Source organism: Nyctibius grandis, chromosome 1, assembly GCF_013368605.1.
Source record: "Nyctibius grandis isolate bNycGra1 chromosome 1, bNycGra1.pri, whole genome shotgun sequence".
NCBI lineage: Eukaryota > Metazoa > Chordata > Aves > Nyctibiiformes > Nyctibiidae > Nyctibius > Nyctibius grandis.
In genome coordinates this window covers 61,243,748-61,264,081 of record NC_090658.1, presented here as the reverse complement: position 1 = coordinate 61,264,081, position 20,334 = coordinate 61,243,748, and the positions used below count along the sequence as shown (strand labels likewise).

Below are 20,334 nucleotides of genomic sequence, written 5' to 3'. Positions count from 1 at the left end.
CTGTTGAAGTACAAGACAAAGACAAGAACAAACCACAGGGACTATGCCTATTTCCAGTGTTCTAGCAGCACAGAACCTGAGTTTCAGAAGTGGTTGCATTTTAATACATGGTTTATGGGGAAAAAGCTTTAAGAGTACAAAGCAAGGGATAGATGAGTAGTCAGAGTAAATACTGGTCAACTAGAAGTCTTAAGATGGAAAGATTTCAGGAAGCCTCTGTGCTATGATGTTTAAGGTTTTAGAGCAGAGTAATTTTGCTATTAAGTCTAGGAAAAAAAAAAATACATTTGACATGAGAATCCAAGAGAAAATGGACTCAATTAGCTCCCTCTGGGATATGAGGAAATATTTTCCAGTTATCTGGAAAACATCAGCAGAACTTAACATATCAAAGCAGGGTTTTAAGTTTGGCCTAAAGACTGACTACATTTTAGAAGAACTTTGAGCAACTGATGCCCTCCTTTTCCCTCCCACAACTTTCATACTCAACATGACAGGCTCTATTTTAGGGCTCTTGAAGAAGGACGAAAGGTGAAGGACAAGAAAAGGCTACAGCAGCCAACCCTCCTGCCCACATAACAGTATACAAAAAATCTTGTAATAAGTTTTCCATCCTCATGTGGAGTTGTTATTTCATGAAGTAAGTCTCACAATAGTTCTGTGACAGATATTTTCAAGGCCGCATTTTCCCCCCTTTCCTTTGATACCACAAAAAAATGCTAAAGCATGTTTTGTCATTCAGGTCAGTCACCAGATTATACATTAATGAGATAAAGCTAAAATCCACCACCACCAACAACCCACTACATGATTATATAGCGAGAGAAAACAAGATTGCAGATTAGAATATAAAAACACCATAATACACACAGGGGAAACACGTTTTTAATATTTTTTCCAGAACCATGTTTGACATCTAAAGTTCAAAGAGGAAAGCATTAAGATCTTTGGCAAAAAATGTAGCATGATGTAATTAAAATATCTTTTGTTAAGTAAAGTACTAATGAAGCTATAGAAGTACCTTGGTATCCGCTAGTGCTGAAGACCAGTGCCAGGCTCTGCAACGCTTTTCCTATCTTCTGGTATTCCTTGGGTAGTGCTGAAAGGGGGAAAAGGATGGGGAAAAGAGGGAAACAGAAGCAAAAACCCACAAGGGTAAGTGAGACTAAATTTGCAGCATTTCCAAAACTTGATAGAAGTATATGTCAAAACCAACTAGGTTTTACTTTTCCTCTAGTGAAGCATTTACAATCACTTTCTTACCCTCCTCCCCTGCTACAGACATTCCAAAACTGCACAAAGCAATTGCAATCTGCATTCTTAAAAGCCACAAACAGTTGGGGAAACAGTGTGTGACTACTGTACTAAAAAAAAAAAAAAAAGAAAAAAAAAAAAAGAAAAAATCTCACTGCACTCCTAGCTCAGTGCTCCTATGCATACGGTGAGACTTTTTTCTCTCCCTCATGAGCAGACTTTATCCTCCTGTGGGGGCAAGGGCAGAAGTGCTGCAGTGACATGGAGAATAGATCTTAATATTTTGAGAGGGAATTATTATGTAGACCTGTAATACCTAAACTCTCCTCAAATCATGGATTTTATATTTAAAGGCACTAGAAACCAATATTATCTAGGGATAAAAACTGATGCAAGTATCTGAATAATAAAATTGGTTTTTATAATCTACTTATTGAAAATGTATGCATAATTGCTTCTTCACAATGAAGTCAGTAAGCTATGATTTATGAGTGCATTCGTTATTAACACTTTGAATACCACCACCCCAGAGGCCTAAAAAGCAATCTGAAAAGAGAAAGCAATTTTTTATTATAGCAGATTTTTAGTTGTTCTAGCATCCTACACAACCCAATCTTCACAGAGGAGCCCCTTTGTGTGGTTAAAAAAAAGCCCAAAAAAACAACACACAAAAAAACCCAAAACACAACCCTCCCCAAACCACATAATTTTATTGATTATCTTTGATCAAGTTCTTGCCCAGAAGTTAGATTATTTATAACAACTGGTATTTCTTATACAACAGAGTACTAGAGTTCTGTTACCAGACATTAACCTGTTACTGAATCCCCAGTGGAAACGTCAGGGAAGAACGTTTGGTTTCTTTTCACTTGCCTTTAAGAAGTTTCCACTGTCAGTCATTTTAAATATGGAACGGAATGCACGTAACTATTGCTCAGGAAGTGCCAAAAATACTTTTGACTAGGAGCTGGGACTAGATCTGACAGGGAACTTAACCTAAGAGACTACTGAAATTCTTCAGTTTTGCATGTCCCGATTTACCAGTCTCCTTTTTCTATTCAGTATGAATGTCTGGAAAGTTAGAAGTTAAAATTTTCAACACAATCACATTTGACTTACTGTGTTTATGCTAACTAATTAATAGCTGCAAGTATTAGAAGAGTCATTCCGTACCTAAAGCACTAGTGTCGTAAGTTTAAGGAGATTTTAGCAGTGAACAAAATACTGAATTTCTACTGTAAGCACAAGTCACAGCCAGCCCTTAACTATGGTGGGTTTGATCATTGCTTCTGTAACTGCAAAGCAACTCTATTTTTCTAGTCTCATCTGAGGGACCTTACTCCTTCCCCTGCCTTCCACTTCCCCCTTGGTATCACAGAATCACAGAATCAACCAGGTTGGAAGAGACCTCAGGGATCATCGAGTCCAACCGTTGCCCTGACACCACCCTGTCAACTAGACCATGGCACTAAGTGCCATGTCCAGTCTTTTCTTAAACACATCCAGAGATGGGGACTCCACCACCTCCCTGGGCAGCCCGTTCCAATGTCTAATGACCCTTTCTGAAAAGAAATTCTTCCTAATGTCCCACCTGAACCTCCCCTGGCGAAGCTTGAGGCTGGGTCCTCTTGTCCTATCGCTAGCTGCCCGGGAGAAGAGGCCAACTCCCACTTCACTACAACCTCCCTTCAGGTAGGTGTAGACTGCAATAAGGTCACCTCTGAGCCTCCTCTTCTCCAGGCTAAACAAGCCCAGCTCCCTCAGCCGTTCCTCGTAGGTCAGACCCTCCAGACCCTTCACCAGCTTGGTCGCCCTCCTCTGGACTCGCTCCAACACCTCGACATCTTTCTTGAAGTGCAGGGCCCAGAACTGGACACAGTACTCAAGATGCGGCCTCACCAGTGCCGAGTACAGAGGGACGATCACTTCCCTAGACTGGCTGGCTACACTATTCCTAATAGAGGCCAGGATGCCATTGGCCTTCTTGGCCACCTGGGCACACTGCTGGCTCATGTTTAGCCGGCTGTCGATCAGCACCCCCAGGTCTCTTTCCACCAGGCCGCTTTCTAACCACTCTTCCCCCAGCCTGTAGCGCTGCCTGGGGTTGTTGTGGCCAAAGTGTAAGACCCGGCACTTGTTCTTGTTGAACCTCATGCCGCTGGTCTCGGCCCATCTATCTAACCTGTCCAGATCCCTCTGTAGGGCCTTCCTACCCTCCAGCAGATCGACACTGCCACCCAGCTTGGTGTCATCTGCAAATTTGCTGAGGGTGCACTCAATCCCTACATCTAGATCATCTATAAAGATATTGAACAGCACCGGCCCCAGAACTGAGCCCTGGGGAACACCGCTAGTGACCGGCCGCCAGTTGGACTTTGCCCCATTCACCACCACTCTCTGGGCTCAGACATCCAGCCAGTTTTTAACCCATTTAAGAGTCCACCCATCCAAGCCCCGGGCAGCCAGTTTGTCCAGGAGGATCCTGTGGGAGACAGTGTCGAATGCCTTACTGAAGTCTAGATAGACTACATCCACAGCCCTGCCCTCATCTACTAAGCGGGTCACTTGGTCATAGAAGGAGACCAGGTTGGTCGAGCAGGACCTGCCTTTCATGAATCCATGCTGGCTGGCCCCGATGCCCTGACTGTCCTGCATGTGCTGTGTAATGGCACTCAGGACGATCTGTTCCATCACCTTGCCTGGCACCAAGGTCAGGCTGACAGGCCTATAGTTCCCTGGATCGTCCTTCCAACCCTTCTTGTAGATGGGCATTACGTTTGCTAATTTCCAGTCAGCTGGAACTTCTCCAGTTAACCAGGACTGCCGGTAGATAATCGAGAGTGGTTTGGCAAGTTCAGTTGCCAGTTCCTTCATTACTCTGGGGTGAATCCCATCCGGGCCCATAGCCTTGTGGGTGTCCAGCTGGCACAGCAGGTCACTAACCATCTCCTCCTGGATCATGAGAGGTTCACACAGACCCCCGTCCCTAACTTCAGGCTCTGGGGGCCGAGTCTCCTGAGGACAACTGGTCTTGACATTAAAGACCGAGGCAAAGAAGGCATTGAGCACCTCTGCCTTTTCCTCATCCCCTGACACTACACTACCCTCCTCATTCAGCAAGTGGTGGAGGCTCTCCTTGACCCTCCTTTTGCTGTTGATGTATTTGTAAAAGCTTTTTTTGTTGTCTTTGACTGTAGCAGCCAAATCGAGCTCTAATTGAGCTTTGGCCCTTCTAATCTTCTCCCTACACGACCTGGCCACGTCCCTATAGACCTCCCAAGTTACCCGACCCTTCTTCCAGAGCAAGCAGGCTCTCTTTTTTTCCTTAAGTTCTAGTCTAAGTTGCCTGTTTAACCAGGCCGGTCTTTTTCCCCGACGGCTTGCCTTCCTACAGACTGGGACAGCCTGCTCCTGAATATTTAGCAATTCCCTTTTGAAGCATGTCCAGCCTTCCTGGACTCCTTTGCCCTTCAGGACCGATTCCCAAGGGACTCGGTCCACCAGCCTCTTAAACAGGCTAAAGTCAGCCCGCCGGAAATCTAAGGCAGGAGTTCTACTCTTGCCCCTCCTTACTTCCCCCACTATCGAAAACTCTAACATTTCGTGGTCGCTACTCCCAAGACGGCCACCGACCCTCACATCTCCCACTAGTCCTTCTCTGTTCACAAACAACAGGTCAAGCAGGGCCCCTCCTCTAGTGGGCTCATTTACCACTTGCATGAGGAAGTTGTCCTCCACACATTCTAGGAACCTCCTAGATTGCTTCCTCTCTGCCATGTTGTATTTCCAGCAGACATCCGGCAAGTTGAAGTCACCCACGAGTACAAGGGCCGGCGACCAGGCAGCTTCTGACAGCCGCTTGTAAAACGCCTCGTCCACCTGCTCATCCTGGTTGGGTGGTCTATAACAGATTCCCACCGTAATGTCCGCCCTGCCGACCTTCCCCCCTGATCTTCACCCATAAACATTCAACCTTGTCATCCTCACCATCTTCCTCAATTTCAACACAGTCTAAGCACTCCCTAACATACAGCGCTACCCCACCGCCTCTCCTGCTTCGCCTGTCCCTCTTAAAGAGCTTATAGCCATCCATAGTTGCACTCCAGTCATGAGAGTCATCCCACCACGTTTCTGTGATGGCAACCACATCATAACCTTCCTGCTGTACAGTGGCTTCTAGCTCTTCCTGTTTGTTGCCCATACTGCGTGCATTGGTGTAAACGCACTTCAGCTGGGCTAGCGGCCTCGCCCCCGACACAGGCCTGTCACCCCTAGGTTCATTTGTGGCTGCCCTGGTCTTATCCCCCTCCCTCATCGAACCTAGTTTAAAGACCTCTTGACCAGCCCTGCCAACTTCTGGGCCATAACCCTTTTCCCCTTCTGATTCAATTCATTCTGATTCATCATTTCCTGGTGAAGTGAGATCTGTGCAATGTTAGAGCTGTGTCCTGTGTTAGGCTACTTTTGACCAGCAGGAGGGTCAGTGATATGTAGAAGGGAAACCCTCCTATTCAAAGTGGAGAAATGTAAATAATGTAAGGTTCACATCCTACATATACTAAGGTCTAATATAATCGCTACCAGAAGGGACTGGGCTTCCCATTCCCTCTGGTCAGCCCCAGATACTCAGCTGCAGTATTAGATCAGAAAGCAGCAGAGAGGTAACTCAGGAGATGTACTTACTCCCAAGTCTAAGGACAATGTTTTTTTTTGCGGGAGTTCAGAAGAGGGGGAAAAAAGGAAAGAAAAAAAAATGGAGAAGATTTGAGATGTATGTGACAGGTCTTTGGTCACCAGACACTACAGCCTGCCCTGAAGTGTTTCTTATATGATCCTCAGCTGTAATACCTGCTTCCTTTCAATAGCTGCCTTGTGGCAGCCACAAACACTGAACACTGCTGTGTACTAGAGAATTAGAGCCCAGGCAGAGTCATAGGGACTTGGTGTGAAGTTCTGCAACCCTAAATATCTGTGGGAAGGAAGAGACAAGATAGGAGAAAAAGATTTGGGCTAAAGATTAAGTTAGAATCAAGTTGGTTTTATTTTTTCTTTTCTTTAACTCATTTCATCTTTAAATCACTCCTCCTGGCATGCAAAAATCCTAAATAATGGACTAATAAAATGAAATCATTAATGATTTCGTCAAACAGACAGGTCTACTAAAATGTTGATAAATGACAAATATATGAGAATAGGTCCAACAAGGGCTTTAGTTGGATTACTAGAATTATTTAACTCTTAATATTTTTAAATCTATGGGCAGGGACCAGATATTTCCATTATGAGAGAAAGAAAAAAAACCAACCAACCAAACAAAAAAATCAAAAAACTTGCACAATTTGTACTCAGACACTGAAAGCATCCCGAAGGCCATACAATCCTCATGATAATTTACAACTTCATTTAGTTTTAAGACGTGCCTTGAATTATAAACAACAACGACCGAAAAAACCACAGAGAAAAGCAACACAGAAATGACTGCTGAGTTCAGAAGGGACACTTACGCCCTGTACACCTCTTCCAGTGCTCTTGTCCCACCGTCAGCAGCTCTTTAACTCCATCATCCATTGCTTTGGTGAACCTACCCACTGCATCACATTTCTGTTCTCTGTGGCATTTGGAAAAAGCGAAACAAAAAGCAGTTTAACAGATGCATTATGCTATACTGAAATGTTTAGTAGTATCAACTAGGTCTTAAAAAAAAAAAAATCTGAGAAATAAACGAATTCCTTGAAATCTCTGCCATTTCACTGAAGTCAAAATTTCCCTCTTTAGATACAGGCATTTTTCATTCTATTCGTCCCCCTCTGTTAAACATGTGGTACTGGACTATCATTCTTATTACAGTTAGTTACCTTCCAAAAAAAAAAAATCTGATTTGAGGAAAATGCACCCCTAGAGCACTTAACACAAATAGAAGGACCCCACGTTGACAGAAAATTAGATGTTAGAGTAACAGAAGTAGCAAAATTCTTACAACAGTGAATACATATAAAGAAAATAATTGTTCCAGATATTTTAATAAAAGTCTAAAATAGGTGAATAAAAATTAATATAGCAGTTCTTCTAGGGAAGTATGTATGCAGAACTTTATATTATATTGACAATACCATTGCGTTTAGTTGTGTTATAGAGAGGAAAAAAAAAAAAATCAGTGATGCTCAAAAGAGAATTTTGAATTAGTATGTGCCTTTTTATCTCTCTTTAATCACGTTTTCATGCAGCTATCAAAGCTTTCCATTAACATAGCATTGCGTACACAGCAATGCTCTACAAAAGAAAACCAGAGATGTATTTTCTAATTTTCAATGAGAGTTATTCAAACCGCACCACATCTTACAAATGCTTTCAGCCAAAGCCAGTATGAGACAGCTCTCACAGCAAGGCAACCCTAAGCGACTCCCCAGAGCCAGGGCAGCAGCTCCAGCTGTGGCCCAACTACCTAGAGGCTCCCACCTCCCCACCAGCACCTCATCCCTCAGCTAGAAACCCTACCCAAAAAGTTACGTGCACAGAAACAGAACCTAGGCTTTCCAAGAGGCCCTTGTTTTACTCCAATTTTCCCAGTAGCAAACCATTCTTTTAATTTTCTGTACTTCATACTTTATGTTATCATGATCACAGAAAAAACTTCATGAACCAGCACAGGGTTACCATCCTTTGATCAAAACCAGGATGACACAGGACTGCCAAAGTACTAGCAAAATTGTTTCAGTAAAGAGCATCTTTTCACTGAAGAACCTAAGAAATATTGAAAAAGCTGGTTTGTCCACTTACAAGAGTAACTGCTTTCAAGACTGTTCATACACACCTTTAACAGCACCCTGAGAGGTTCCCAGGCACTGGAACATGGTGTAGATGTCTGAGGTGTTACAGCCACCCCTGCAATGCTTGGAGATGGGTCCCCAGAACTGCCCCAAGCTGCCAGCCCCAGACGAGGTGCCAATACCCTCTGAGGAGCATTCCCCACAGGCTGGTTACCTGCCCTCACCCTGTTTGGGGACAAACTGTTTAGCAGACCATATGCTGGGCGTTCCCTGCCAGGGTTCTATATATAATACAGACTCACCCTCTCCTGCACCCCATGTACAAAATCCACCCTCTGGTTCACCCCTTCAGCTTTTATACCACTGGGATATATATAAAACACAGCACTTAAGATGAGTAGTCAAGTTTGAAATGATCATTTTCGAAGTGGAAGTGACCTAAAAATGTCCATCTTTTTTACTAGTACAGAACTGCTACCACACAGCTATTATATACATCTTAATATGCACTGCATCACTTAGATAAAGTCTATGCTGGGATGTTTCTAAGTGTACGTACACTACTGCTTTGCTACTATAAACACTCCTGTCTAGTTTATCCACAGTTTCATGCACAAAACATCATCCAAGTTTCTATGTTCTTAACAGCAAGCAAAGCATGACATGCATAATACGTATCTTCTAAGAAAAATTAAGCCTAAACGAGTGAAGTAAAAGGCTGCAGAGTAAATCCAGTCTTTCATTCTATGAAACCCAAAGGTCTACCACCAAGAGGACTATACATAGAAAAGCGTATGTGTATATAACATACAGATCTATAAAACAAATATTTCCATTTGCACTTCCAGAAGGATACCCCAAAAATGTAGTAACCCATTTAAAATGAAATTTGATCATTTAAATCACTTTTCATTTTTAATAGCTTTCCATGGATTCCCGATATTAGAATGCTACTATGTTTGCATTATATACAAGTATTTTACAGAAACACTGTTTTCCTTGATGGTCCACCTACAGTTATCCTAAACTACCTGGCAAGTCTAGCACACTTTGGAGCTGTTTGCAATTGGAGATCAAAATATACTCCCATAATAATACAAAAAATAACTCTGCCAGGGCTCTATCTTGTCAACTAGTTTTGCATAAATCCATTTAGGTCCACCAAGTTTTAGAGGGGTTGATATGAAAATCTTGTTTTTCAAACAATTTTTCGCCTCTGCCTCAATGAGTACCTTTTCAAAGCCATTAATATATGTGCATGCTTACTATTTTAGTTTTATATTAGCTTAGTATCTGTTGTATACCCAGATGCATAGTGTCCACACAAAAACAAACCACCTTACATTTCTACCATATCCAAGTCAGGAGCTTCTGGTTCCACTGTAGAAAAGATCAGGACTCCTACAGTTTCATCTTTTTCTGCCTTCCGCTTTCCAGTTTTCCACTCCTTAATGAAATGAGAAGAGAAACAAAATTCAACGACCATTGTTCGTCCATCTTTAAGGGCATGTACTTAAGCAGTGAATGAAATGTCTAGGAGAACAGTTAACCAACAGACCACCTATACGTTAAAACCTTTTAAATGAAAGTTTCAGTGGGGCCAAGGTTTCTTAGAGTTTCCCTCCCTTCTCCTGTGCACTTTGCTTTCTAGATTCTGGGGTAAACAGAACCTTCCTGTACATTACTGAAATACAGTGTAAGAGCAATTATATTCAGCTGTATCTGCACATGTGATAGTGTTAGTATCAGAAGCTACTCAAGATGATCATGAGACTATTATGCAATTGCCATAATAAGTTCCTAGTGGGAACAGATAAAAAGGTTAAAAATCCCACATGTATTGCAACATCTATTCTGTTTATATCCATCCAGAAGTTAGATACTAAGAACTGCTGACTAGCTAGCACAAATATACAACTGTCCTCTGGCCATGCAAATAGCACTTCACTAGGACTGCTACTTACTATGTTATTAAGCTTTTACTTACAGGATCACAGAATAATTCTGGTTGGAAGTAACCTCAGGAGGTTTGTAGTCCAGCCTCCTACTGAAAAAGGGTCAGCTGTGACCTTAGTTACTCAGGGCTTTGTCTAGTCTGGTGTTAAAAACCTCCAAGGATCATTTACTTTTTGAGCAAAGTCTGTGTAGTTAGAAGTATGACTATTTTGAGGAGAAAGCAGCAGAGTTTTCCTGTTTACTTCCTCCTTGGTAGGTACCCAGATTAGTAATAGAGCTGGAGCTCAGTCACGAAAAAACCCATGGTTTACTAAAGGAAAAGATACTGAAACCTCTTAAAAAAAAAAAAGGCATAACAAAATGCTAGGGGGAGGAGCAGAGAATAAAAAGTGCTGGTTGTATCAGGTAAGACTGCAGCATAATGCTATTACAACCCATTCCAATGAAAACTGTTGAGGGGGTATATTTTAAAATATAATACACGCTCAGACACATCTGAGATCTGTTACAAAGTAACTTCTGTTAGCAAAGCAGTACCAATCAGAGGGCCATGGTAACTAGCAAGTCCAACAGAGCAGGGCAACAGCCAGAAGAACTGTTATGTATGTTCCTGTTCCTCTGGAGGACACAAACTGTCCTTAAGACTGGCAAAGCTACTTTACAGAGCACATCTCTGTTGGAATGGCATACAACATTCCACATAAGGAACTTTAGGCCTCATTTTGATCAATCAGCTAAGTTAGTGAGTAAACCCAGCAGTTTTCAGCTCATCACTACTGCCCACAGCGGGGTAAGAAAATGAGAAGGCTACAAAGCTGAACTCAGTTTGAAGGGGAATGGTGGGGGAGCAATTCCTCAATCTCAGTGCATGTGTGAACTTTGTTTCCTACCTTCTCATCTCGGAAATTGAGAAATTGCTGGAAAACTTCACTTTCTGAGACAACAGGATGGCGACACATTCTCGTCATCCAAGCTTGCAGTCTTTCCATACGCATTTTGATAAATTCTTCTTCAAAGCGCCCTGTTATACATTGAACAGTAACTGTTACATTTCTACTCTAGTACCCTCAGCTTTTTTTTTTTTTTAATTAAAACAGAATCTGTAATTCGTCTGGTGAGTTATTAACCATTTAATGACACAGAACTTACAAGAAGAAAACATTATACTAACAAATCAGAAGAACCTTAAATTACAGTATATTGGTTACTAAGAGTATCCCTCCTTTTAAAGATAGTCAGGAAATATTAAAAAAAACATAATACCCACCCACAATTCAAATCAATTTTTGGGGAAAAAAAGATTAATGACTTTCAGATGGAAAAATTAGATATTCAGATGACCTAAGAGAGAAGCTAGGCACAGGCTCAGAATGCAGACATTTTTCTGATACAGTCAAGTAAATCCTTGGTCAATGTAAGGCTCAAAAACATTGGAGAAAAAGGAACTACTTTCTGAGTTGTCATGTCCTAGCTAACAAAGCATTTGAAATTGGACTGCTCAGATATGAATAGCAGATTTTAAAAAAGCAGTATCTCCCATAAACATATTTCTATATAGATAAATGAATATGCTGGGAAACCTCAAAAAATTTCAATAAACCATATGTATAAACAGTTAGAATACATGTAAGACTAACTGATTTTTTTGGTAGTTAAGAGATTTTAACACAAACTATTTAAATAGGTAAGCAATTTTTTTCAAACCAGCAGTGCATCATCGCTGTGTATTTATAAGAACCTTTTAGTTTTAGCACAAACTATGTCATCTTTAGAGAAACTTTTCTGATTAAAAAACCTGCACGTCAGACTTCTAAAGCATACAGTGAATAGGATATATTTGAAAGGAATTAGATTCCTCCAGCACCCAACTTTTCTAATTTCCATAGCAGCACAGATGACAAACCTTGAACACATGTACTATGTACTCTTTCAATGTAATTCTACTGTATAGTTACTATGGCAGCAGCTCCACAAGGTTGAGTTTTTTGTTTTATTTTGTTGTTTTTGTTTTTGTTTTTTTTTTATAATTGCAAATATGGAAATTAGCAAGACTAGCAGGTGAAGACGACAACTAGTAAAAAATGAAGTTTGGGTATGGGCACATTTCCTGCAAATTAGCTTGGCGGGCCGGGGGGGGAAATCAACTACTATAGAGAGACATTATATAACCTGCAGTAATACCTTGTTCCACCTTTAATCTATACTGAAATCTCTGCAGCGTTTCTGCCAGCATAAGGAATGCAAGACAATGGGAACAGTAACATTTGGAAATTATGTGCTGGTCGTTAGGCATATCATCACTAGCAAAATCATGATCCTGAGCAAAAGTCCATCTATTTGGAAACAGTCTTGCTTTGCCAAGACTAATGGACAGAAATACTTTTCTAGTCAGCCTTCAAAAAGAATCCTCCTAAACACAATGAAAAATAAGCACCATTTTTTTCAGTTTCCCGTAATGTTTCCAAAAAGAGAGAGGCATGCTTTTTTTTTTTTTTTTCCAGAAGACAAGTTATCCTCTCCCAGAGACTCCAGAAGACTGAAATCCACAGGCAAGGTTTAACTGTGATGCCAAACTCTTGAGTCTTTTAAAATACAGTTAAAATAAAATCTAGAGATCGCATCAGGTCTTCTGGTTTCCTCTTAGACCACATGCACATTTAAGCAAAAATACTGGTGAATTCTAAACATGAGACTAAGGGGAAGGGAGGAAGTCGCTTCCTCACTTTTCAGTTTCCTCGGCACTGATCCCAGGCTCTGCATCAATGCTTAGCTTTCTTCAAACACAGCAGAGCTGCTGCATTTTCAGTGATGCTCACAGCCACATGGTTGGCAACACACCAGCTTTTCTATGTTCATTTTTGGCTGGTTGTCTCAAAGGCTGTATAAAAATTTTACTAGAAACACACACGTGGAAACAGGCAGAAGTAATGCGTTTTCCTCTTATATAGGTGTCCATTCTTTTCTTCACATGCACTCTAGCACACCCTTGTAGAAAGGAAGCCAGAGACTACTGAAAATGCATAGGCATTGCCATATTCAATTGCAATGACTGAACTCATGAGCATTTAAAGGGTCCAATCCCACTTTTCTTGAAGTCAGAACAAAAGACTTCCATAAGCTTCAGAGAGTTTGGTCAAGCTGAACTGACATCAAACCAGAGGAGAATATTATACAAATGAAAGATGCTTTCTAAATCAAGTGTGAAATCTTGCACAGCTGCAACGTTTTACTTGTGAGAAAAAAACCCTGTTTGTCAGGGGATGCTCCCTTTCCTCTAGGAGCTTTGCTTCAACAAAGCAACACAACACATTTACAATCAAATGCAAAAGAAAAAACAACCACCCCCACCGACCCACAAAAAAACCCCTCAAAAACCATTTCTCCAGACAATCAGCAAATACAGAACATAAGTAGTTATTTCTTCTCCCCAAAAATAAATATTCTCTTCCATAGTAACGGGGTGGGAGTGGGGGGGCTGTTGTTTAATTCTTTTTTTTTTAAATCACTGGACTAGATAAGTAAACCTGAGTTCTGAAATGATGCTCTTAGTGCTTATATTATTATCAATAGGCCATCACAACTCATCATAAGTTTCGAATGGTGAAAGGTTGGGGTTTTTTTGATACATTCTTTAAAAATAATGGGAAAAAAAACCAAACAGTAAGAAATAACTGAATCTCATAAAAAAGTGATCTCCTTTTTTCCCATCCCATGAATTCACAACTGGGAATCATTACCTGTTACTTGCTTGTCTGGAAGAGATGGGATTGGAATGGCTAATCCAAATTTAACCAGGAGACGCTCATACAACCAGTCAAAGTGCTTGTATCTGTGGTTGACAGACCGATTAGTGTTCTGTAAAAGAAACACAACACTGATTTTGACAGGCATCTACAGATAGTGACATGAAACAAGTGTGACCACAGAATCACAGAATGTTAGGGATTGGAAGGGACCAGAATAGTAAATACATGGAATGTAAATAAAACTGAAGATTTAGAGCCTTGAATCTGTAATTACAGAAGAACTTGAAATGCTAGATACAAGTATCTCTTTGGGGAATAAAGTGCGATAACTACCACTTACTCTTACAACCCTGTTACCAAGTCACGCAAACTGTATTACTTACATGTACAAGTGACCCATATTTGCAAGAGAGAAGATCCCGTTTCAGATACACTTACAGTGCAGGTCAGCTGATATTCAATGTAGCTCTTGAGACCATACATTTTAGAACCTTTTTTGGGATCTGCCACCACACAGTCAAACGTAGAGGTAGGATAAACCCACATTGGGCCATAATCACCAATCTGTAAGAAATTGCAAATATTATCTTTAAATACATCATGTTGTACAAGCTGCAAACAAGGAGACAAATACTTTCTCTCTTCACATTAAAGTTTCCATGGATTTCAGCAAGTGCTTGATAGTCAGAAAACAGAGGGGTTTCTTGCAACCACAGACGATTGACCACAGTTGTGTTTGTCTTATTCAGTATTTTACAATTTTTCCGAAATAGAAAAGGAGTGGTAGATTCTAGGGATTGCTACTTCAACCATGTTTCACTAGAACAGCATATATCTAGAAGAGTTTTTTTTTTAGATCAGAAGATGACCTGGCCATCATGACTGAATATTGCAAGTGTTTATGAATGTTGCTCCTACATGTTAGATATCTATCTAGATAACTAATAGACAGTATAATTCACTTGCTCTGCCTCCCAGTCTCAAAAAGGCTTGTTTTCATGATCACAAGGAATGCAGATGCAGCATGAGAAAAAAAGGTACTGGAAAAAATAACAATAATAAAAAATCAGCACACTTAGAAGAAAGGAAGAGTTAAGACTTGGCCCTGAAAAATCTCTCAATGATACATGAGTCTGAAATGTAGTCTACCACAACTTTAAAATACTTAAGTGGTACACAGTTTTATTATTACAGTTCTATTTCTAATTATATGTTCAGTATCAGTTTCTTCTGACCCAAATACATACAGCAACCCTGAGGCTAAAAGTTAGGTTGGGGAAAAAGGGAAGGGTGAGAAGGTTTTAAAAAAAAAAAACAAGAACCCACAAAAAAAAAAAAACCAAAAACAAAACAAAAAACCCAACCCCAAAACAAACCACACCACCCACACACAAAAACTACACACACGTCCCCAACTTACAATTATGGGAATTTTCTCTTTGGGTTTTGCTAGCTGCTTTGCCAACAGATACTGTTCCATCCCAGGTTTTGCAAATCCAGGAAATCTAACAATAAAACAAAGTGATAAGTTTATTCCATATTTTCCTTCCTTTGACATATGCAGAATTACCTGCCACTATAAGAAAAAACTCTTAGTATTTCTCAAGCATAGAAAATAATTGATGTGGATTACTTAAACAACCAACAATTTGCCCTTAAAAAGCAGAAGAGTTTTAGCTACTGACCTCCAGCTTTTATTTGCTTAATACAGGCCCCTTCTTCCAAAGGGAAGTTGCTATTTGTGCTCTGCAGCCCATCAGAGCAAACATAACAGGAGGACACAAACTAACATCTGCCACTCCAGTGCAGCCCACCCTCTCTGGAAATGCGCGCACACACACACGCTCCTGCACACCGTCCTCCTGTTTCAAATGATGAGAATTCAATCACCTGAAAGAACGACGAACTGCAGATATATCAAGTGCTTCTAAAGGTGAGCGATGTTAAATAATTTATCCACCAATTCGAAAGAAAACCACACAAAAATCCCTGTAATGTCCTTAAAGGCTGTGTAAAAAGTATTACAAAAAGCAAATGGTGGTTCTCCTTCTAATTAGGAAGATACCTAGCCCTTCAAGTACTGCCAACATACTGCCTGCTTGCAGAAATACAAGGAGTAAAGTAGGAGTTACTTCACAGACAAATAATGCTCTTAAATAAGAGATCACAGAATCACAGAATCAATCAGGTTGGAAGAGACCTCAGGGATCATCAAGTCCAACCGTTGCCCTTACACCACCCTGTCAACTAGACCATGGCACTAAGTGCCATGTCCAGTCTTTTCTTAAACACATCCAGAGATGGGGACTCCACCACCTCCCTGGGCAGCCCATTCCAATGTCTAATGACCCTTTCTGAAAAGAAATTCTTCCTGATGTCCAACCTGAACCTCCCCTGGCGAAGCTTGAGGCTGGGTCCTCTTGTCCTATCGCTAGCTGCCCGGGAGAAGAGGCCAACTCCCACTTCACTACAACCTCCCTTCAGGTAGTTGTAGACTGCAATAAGGTCACCTCGGAGCCTCCTCTTCTCCAAGCTAAACAACCCCAGCTCCCTCAGCCGTTCCTCGTAGGTCAGACCCTCCAGACCCTTCACCAGCTTGGTCGCCCTCCTCTGGACTCGCTCCAACACCTCAACATCTTTCTTGAAGTGCGGGGCCCAGAACTGGACACAGTACTCAAGATGCGGCCTCACCAGTGCCGAGTACAGAGGGACGATCACTTCCCTAGACCGGCTGGCTACACTATTCCTAATAGAGGCCAGGATGCCATTGGCCTTCTTGGCCACCTGGGCACACTGCTGGCTCATGTTTAGCCGGCTGTCGATCAGCACCCCCAGGTCTCTTTCCACCAGGCCGCTTTCTAACCACTCTTCCCCCAGCCTGTAGCGCTGCCTGGGGTTGTTGTGGCCAAAGTGTAAGACCCGGCACTTGTTCTTGTTGAACCTCATGCCGTTGGTCTCAGCCCATCTATCTAACCTGTCCAGATCCCTCTGTAGGGCCTTCCTACCCTCCAGCAGATCGACACTGCCACCCAGCTTGGTGTCATCTGCAAATTTGCTGAGGGTGCACACAATCCCTACGTCTAGATCATCTATAAAGATATTGAACAGCACCGGCCCCAGAACTGAGCCCTGGGGAACACCGCTAGTGACCGGCCGCCAGTTGGACTTTGCCCCATTCACCACCACTCTCTGGGCTCGGCCATCCAGCCAGTTTTTAATCCATTTAAGAGTCCACCCATCCAAGCCCCGGGCAGCCAGTTTTTCTAGGAGGATGCTGTGGGAGACAGTGTCGAATGCCTTACTGAAGTCTAGATAGACTACATCCACAGCCCTGCCCTCATCTACTAAGCGGGTCACTTGGTCATAGAAGGAGACCAGGTTGGTCGAGCAGGACCTGCCTTTCATGAATCCATGCTGGCTGGCCCCGATGCCCTGATTGTCCTGCATGTGCTGTGTAATGGCACTCAGAAGATGTTTATGCTGGTTATACTAAATGGGTTTGCAACAAGTAGATGCCACTATGATGCAAAGGTACCGCTGTAAAACTAGACAAAACCTCTGCTGATGAACAAAATCAACTGTTTCTGCATGACTAGTTGTTAATTTTAGTTATCTGCCCGAGGAGACCACTATTCTACAATCCTTTTCCACTCGGCTTTCATCCACTTAAAGATTAAAACTGCTGTTACTCTAAGAAGCTACTGTGTGGTAGATTAAACAAACACTGACCTGTAACATGAGATAATGCTAGTATAACCCTGACAAAGCTTCATGATATTATAAGATTTTTCTCTAAAAAAAAAAAAATCAAGCTTTCTATGGCTCAAGAATCAACCTGGGTGATACACAGACACAGAAAAACAGAACTTTTCCCCACTCCTAGCAATTCAAATTGCTCACGACCTCTGGGGCAGCACGTCCGATCAGTCTCGCTGTATGAACAAGCCATTCATCACCTTTCATTTTCACTAAGCACATATAGTGTTAAAAGACAGTTAAATTTTAAAGACCCGTAGGTCCAGAAGTTCAGACCTCGCAAAAGTGTCATTTGCCTGTATAACACCTCCAAAAACTATACGGCTTTGTCATGTACTTTCAGGCTTTCATGGATCTGTGTTCTCTGATCACACAGGGAGAATGCTGAGCTACAAATCCATCTCCACTTTTACCCCAAAACTCTAATATTTACATTGCATATTTCAAGAAGGTTGAATGGTCACACATTTACGCATCTTGACAAATTCCAATTCTCTTCAATATATACACATTTGCCCCGCATTTTCCATTACTTGTTAAGTGGTAACTTCATAGCAGCTGCACGAGAATTTCCACGCTGGACCCCCCCAGCCTCTGATGCCTCTGTCTCCTTGTAACCAAGATAAGACGGTGAAGCTGATTTTGGGTCATCCCATTCATCATCCCAATCATCGTCATCAGCAGCTGCTGAAGTACAGGAGGGGGCAGAGGGGTAGGGAAAGGAGAAAGTTTAATATTTTCTCTTTAACAGCAGAAGAAGCTACCTCAGCACTCATATACAAATAATTAACAAGGTAAATATATTATGAGCTAGTTCAGCCTTCTATTTTATGATTCCTCCTCAATTACCACCATCCTCACCAAATATAGACTGCAAAACACTTCACTAGAAATCCATTGAGGGAGAGGGGAAAAAAAAAGAAAAGGAAAAAGAAAGATGCTGGTGTGTTAAGATGAATTCAATAGTGTTCCACATTCATAGACTCCATGTTAGCATTCCCCAGTTAAGAGTTCTCCTCTTAATTTAGGCCTTTACTACAAAAAAGTAGAGAAGCCTTCTGAAAAGCTCACCACTTCCTAAAATTAAGTATTTAAAAGACTACTTCACAGGCCTGAGGGCACAAATTCAAGTGTGTTTAAGCTCCAGTTATGCAAGCTGAACAACATGCCTGAGAATAGATAATGTATGCACAAGACCTTGGCTTGTCAGATTTCCATACAAGTCTGAGGTGTCTGTTACTATGGATCTGATTTTTTTAAATTTTTATTTAAAAAAAATATTATTTTAGTGTCCAGTTTACCCATGTGGCAATGTGCTACCAGGAAGCTGGTTTGATTTTGTTTTTTAAATAAGCCATGTTCTATAGCTATGAAAGATTAAGATTAAACAATTCTTATATCTACTGTCCACCTACTCTAACATATTCAAAAACAAGAGCATTATTAGCACACCTGGTCCTTGATATGCCTGGGGATGACCAAATGCTGCTGCTGTCTCCCAGTTATTTGAAGCACTGTTTCTCTGGCCAGCTGCACTTTCAGGTTTCGCTGCCCAGCTGTCAACAGCATGTCCATTATCCCAGTTCCCAGACTTCCCAACGTTCCAGCTGGACCAAGGATCACTGGCATTGTTTGCCTGTATTGTATAAAGAAAAAAGTAAAGAAGAAATTGCTGAAGAACCGAGCAACAACCACGTACTTTCTTCTTGAAGTCTTTGATCTCCTGCTGACAGGCTATGAGTTTGCACTCAGCACTTTACTTGTTCAATTTAGGAGCAGATGCCAAATCTTATGCTCCCAGCTACACAGCTCTTAAATGCAGTAAGCACCTGGAAGAACTGATCAGCTTTCCAGCAATGTGACACCAATACATACTAATAAGAGTGTTACATCTCCTCAGGGAAATTAAACTATTTGTTCCAACAGTGTTAGGAAGCACTCACCCATGGTAATTATTTTACACCAATGCCATAAGTATGGTGCACGTGAACTACTAATTACATAAAGCCATGGACTAATTAGCACATTTAAAACAGAAACTCAAAATTCAAGGATTAGTTTTTTTCAAATGCTTATTTTATCAAACTCAGATTAGTAGCTTTACCAAAAGCAAATCATGAACTGCCCACCCACACCATTGTGTGACAGTCGGGGAGTCAGGGCCAGCAACCTGTTCGGTTTCCCTGTCAGAGCTTAACTCATTCACAGTGAAGATGAGTGAAGGAAACAAACATCTGCCAGGGAACAGCCTGGCATTTCCCTGTAGACCTACTCTCTCTGCATAAGCTTCTGGTGAAGGTAATCACATGTACCCTTCTGCTGATGCTGCTGTGGAGGTGGAAACCTCAGTGGGAGTGTAGAGCAGACATGTCTCTAACTACTGCATCAATTTGTCAAGTGCATCTGTCAGTAAATTGGATTAATAGCTTAGCATCCTGCTCAGCTCCTTGATTTTAACACTACACTTTGAAAAATCATTGACTAAAGTGCAGTCTACTCCAGCCACTTAGTGCAGAGACTTGCTGGCCGGAAATAAAAAAAAACCCACACAAATCAAAACCCACACACACAAACTGTAGGAGGAAGAAGGAGGAAAAGGGGAAGGAAAGCAAACAAAGCCTACAAAGCTTGTCATCTTGTTCAGCAGAGGGAGAAACTAAGTTTTGTAAGAGGAAGTCTCAAAACCTACAGAAGCCAGTGCATTATTTTTATCATGAAGCAGCATATCAAAGAACTGATGCCTAATATAAATTAATAGCTATTAGACTATAACATTTACATGAATCTTAGAACATTTGCCAGTACAGAAAATTTAATAAAACTCTTGCTAAAGACCAAATTATTCTCTGCAAAAA

At 41.4% G+C, this 20,334-nt stretch overlaps 1 protein-coding gene across 3 annotated transcripts in view; it reads right to left on the bottom strand.

Annotated features, from left to right (window-relative positions):
* Window positions 1-20,334, bottom strand: part of SNX9 (sorting nexin 9) — a 69,526-nt gene that overhangs the window by 12,669 nt on the left and 36,523 nt on the right. For 2 of the 3 annotated variants that reach the window (XM_068397138.1, XM_068397154.1), the window contains exons 5-13: window positions 18,932-19,115; window positions 18,013-18,166; window positions 15,144-15,228; window positions 14,162-14,287; window positions 13,715-13,832; window positions 10,868-10,998; window positions 9,365-9,468; window positions 6,759-6,862; window positions 1,022-1,099 (exon numbers count right to left, since the gene is read on the bottom strand). In XM_068397138.1, coding sequence (XP_068253239.1) covers window positions 1,022-1,099; window positions 6,759-6,862; window positions 9,365-9,468; window positions 10,868-10,998; window positions 13,715-13,832; window positions 14,162-14,287; window positions 15,144-15,228; window positions 18,013-18,166; window positions 18,932-19,115 — 1,084 coding nt within the window. The remainder of the gene's footprint in view (window positions 1-1,021; window positions 1,100-6,758; window positions 6,863-9,364; window positions 9,469-10,867; window positions 10,999-13,714; window positions 13,833-14,161; window positions 14,288-15,143; window positions 15,229-18,012; window positions 18,167-18,931; window positions 19,116-20,334) is intronic. The other variant, XM_068397145.1, reaches the window with a different exon arrangement.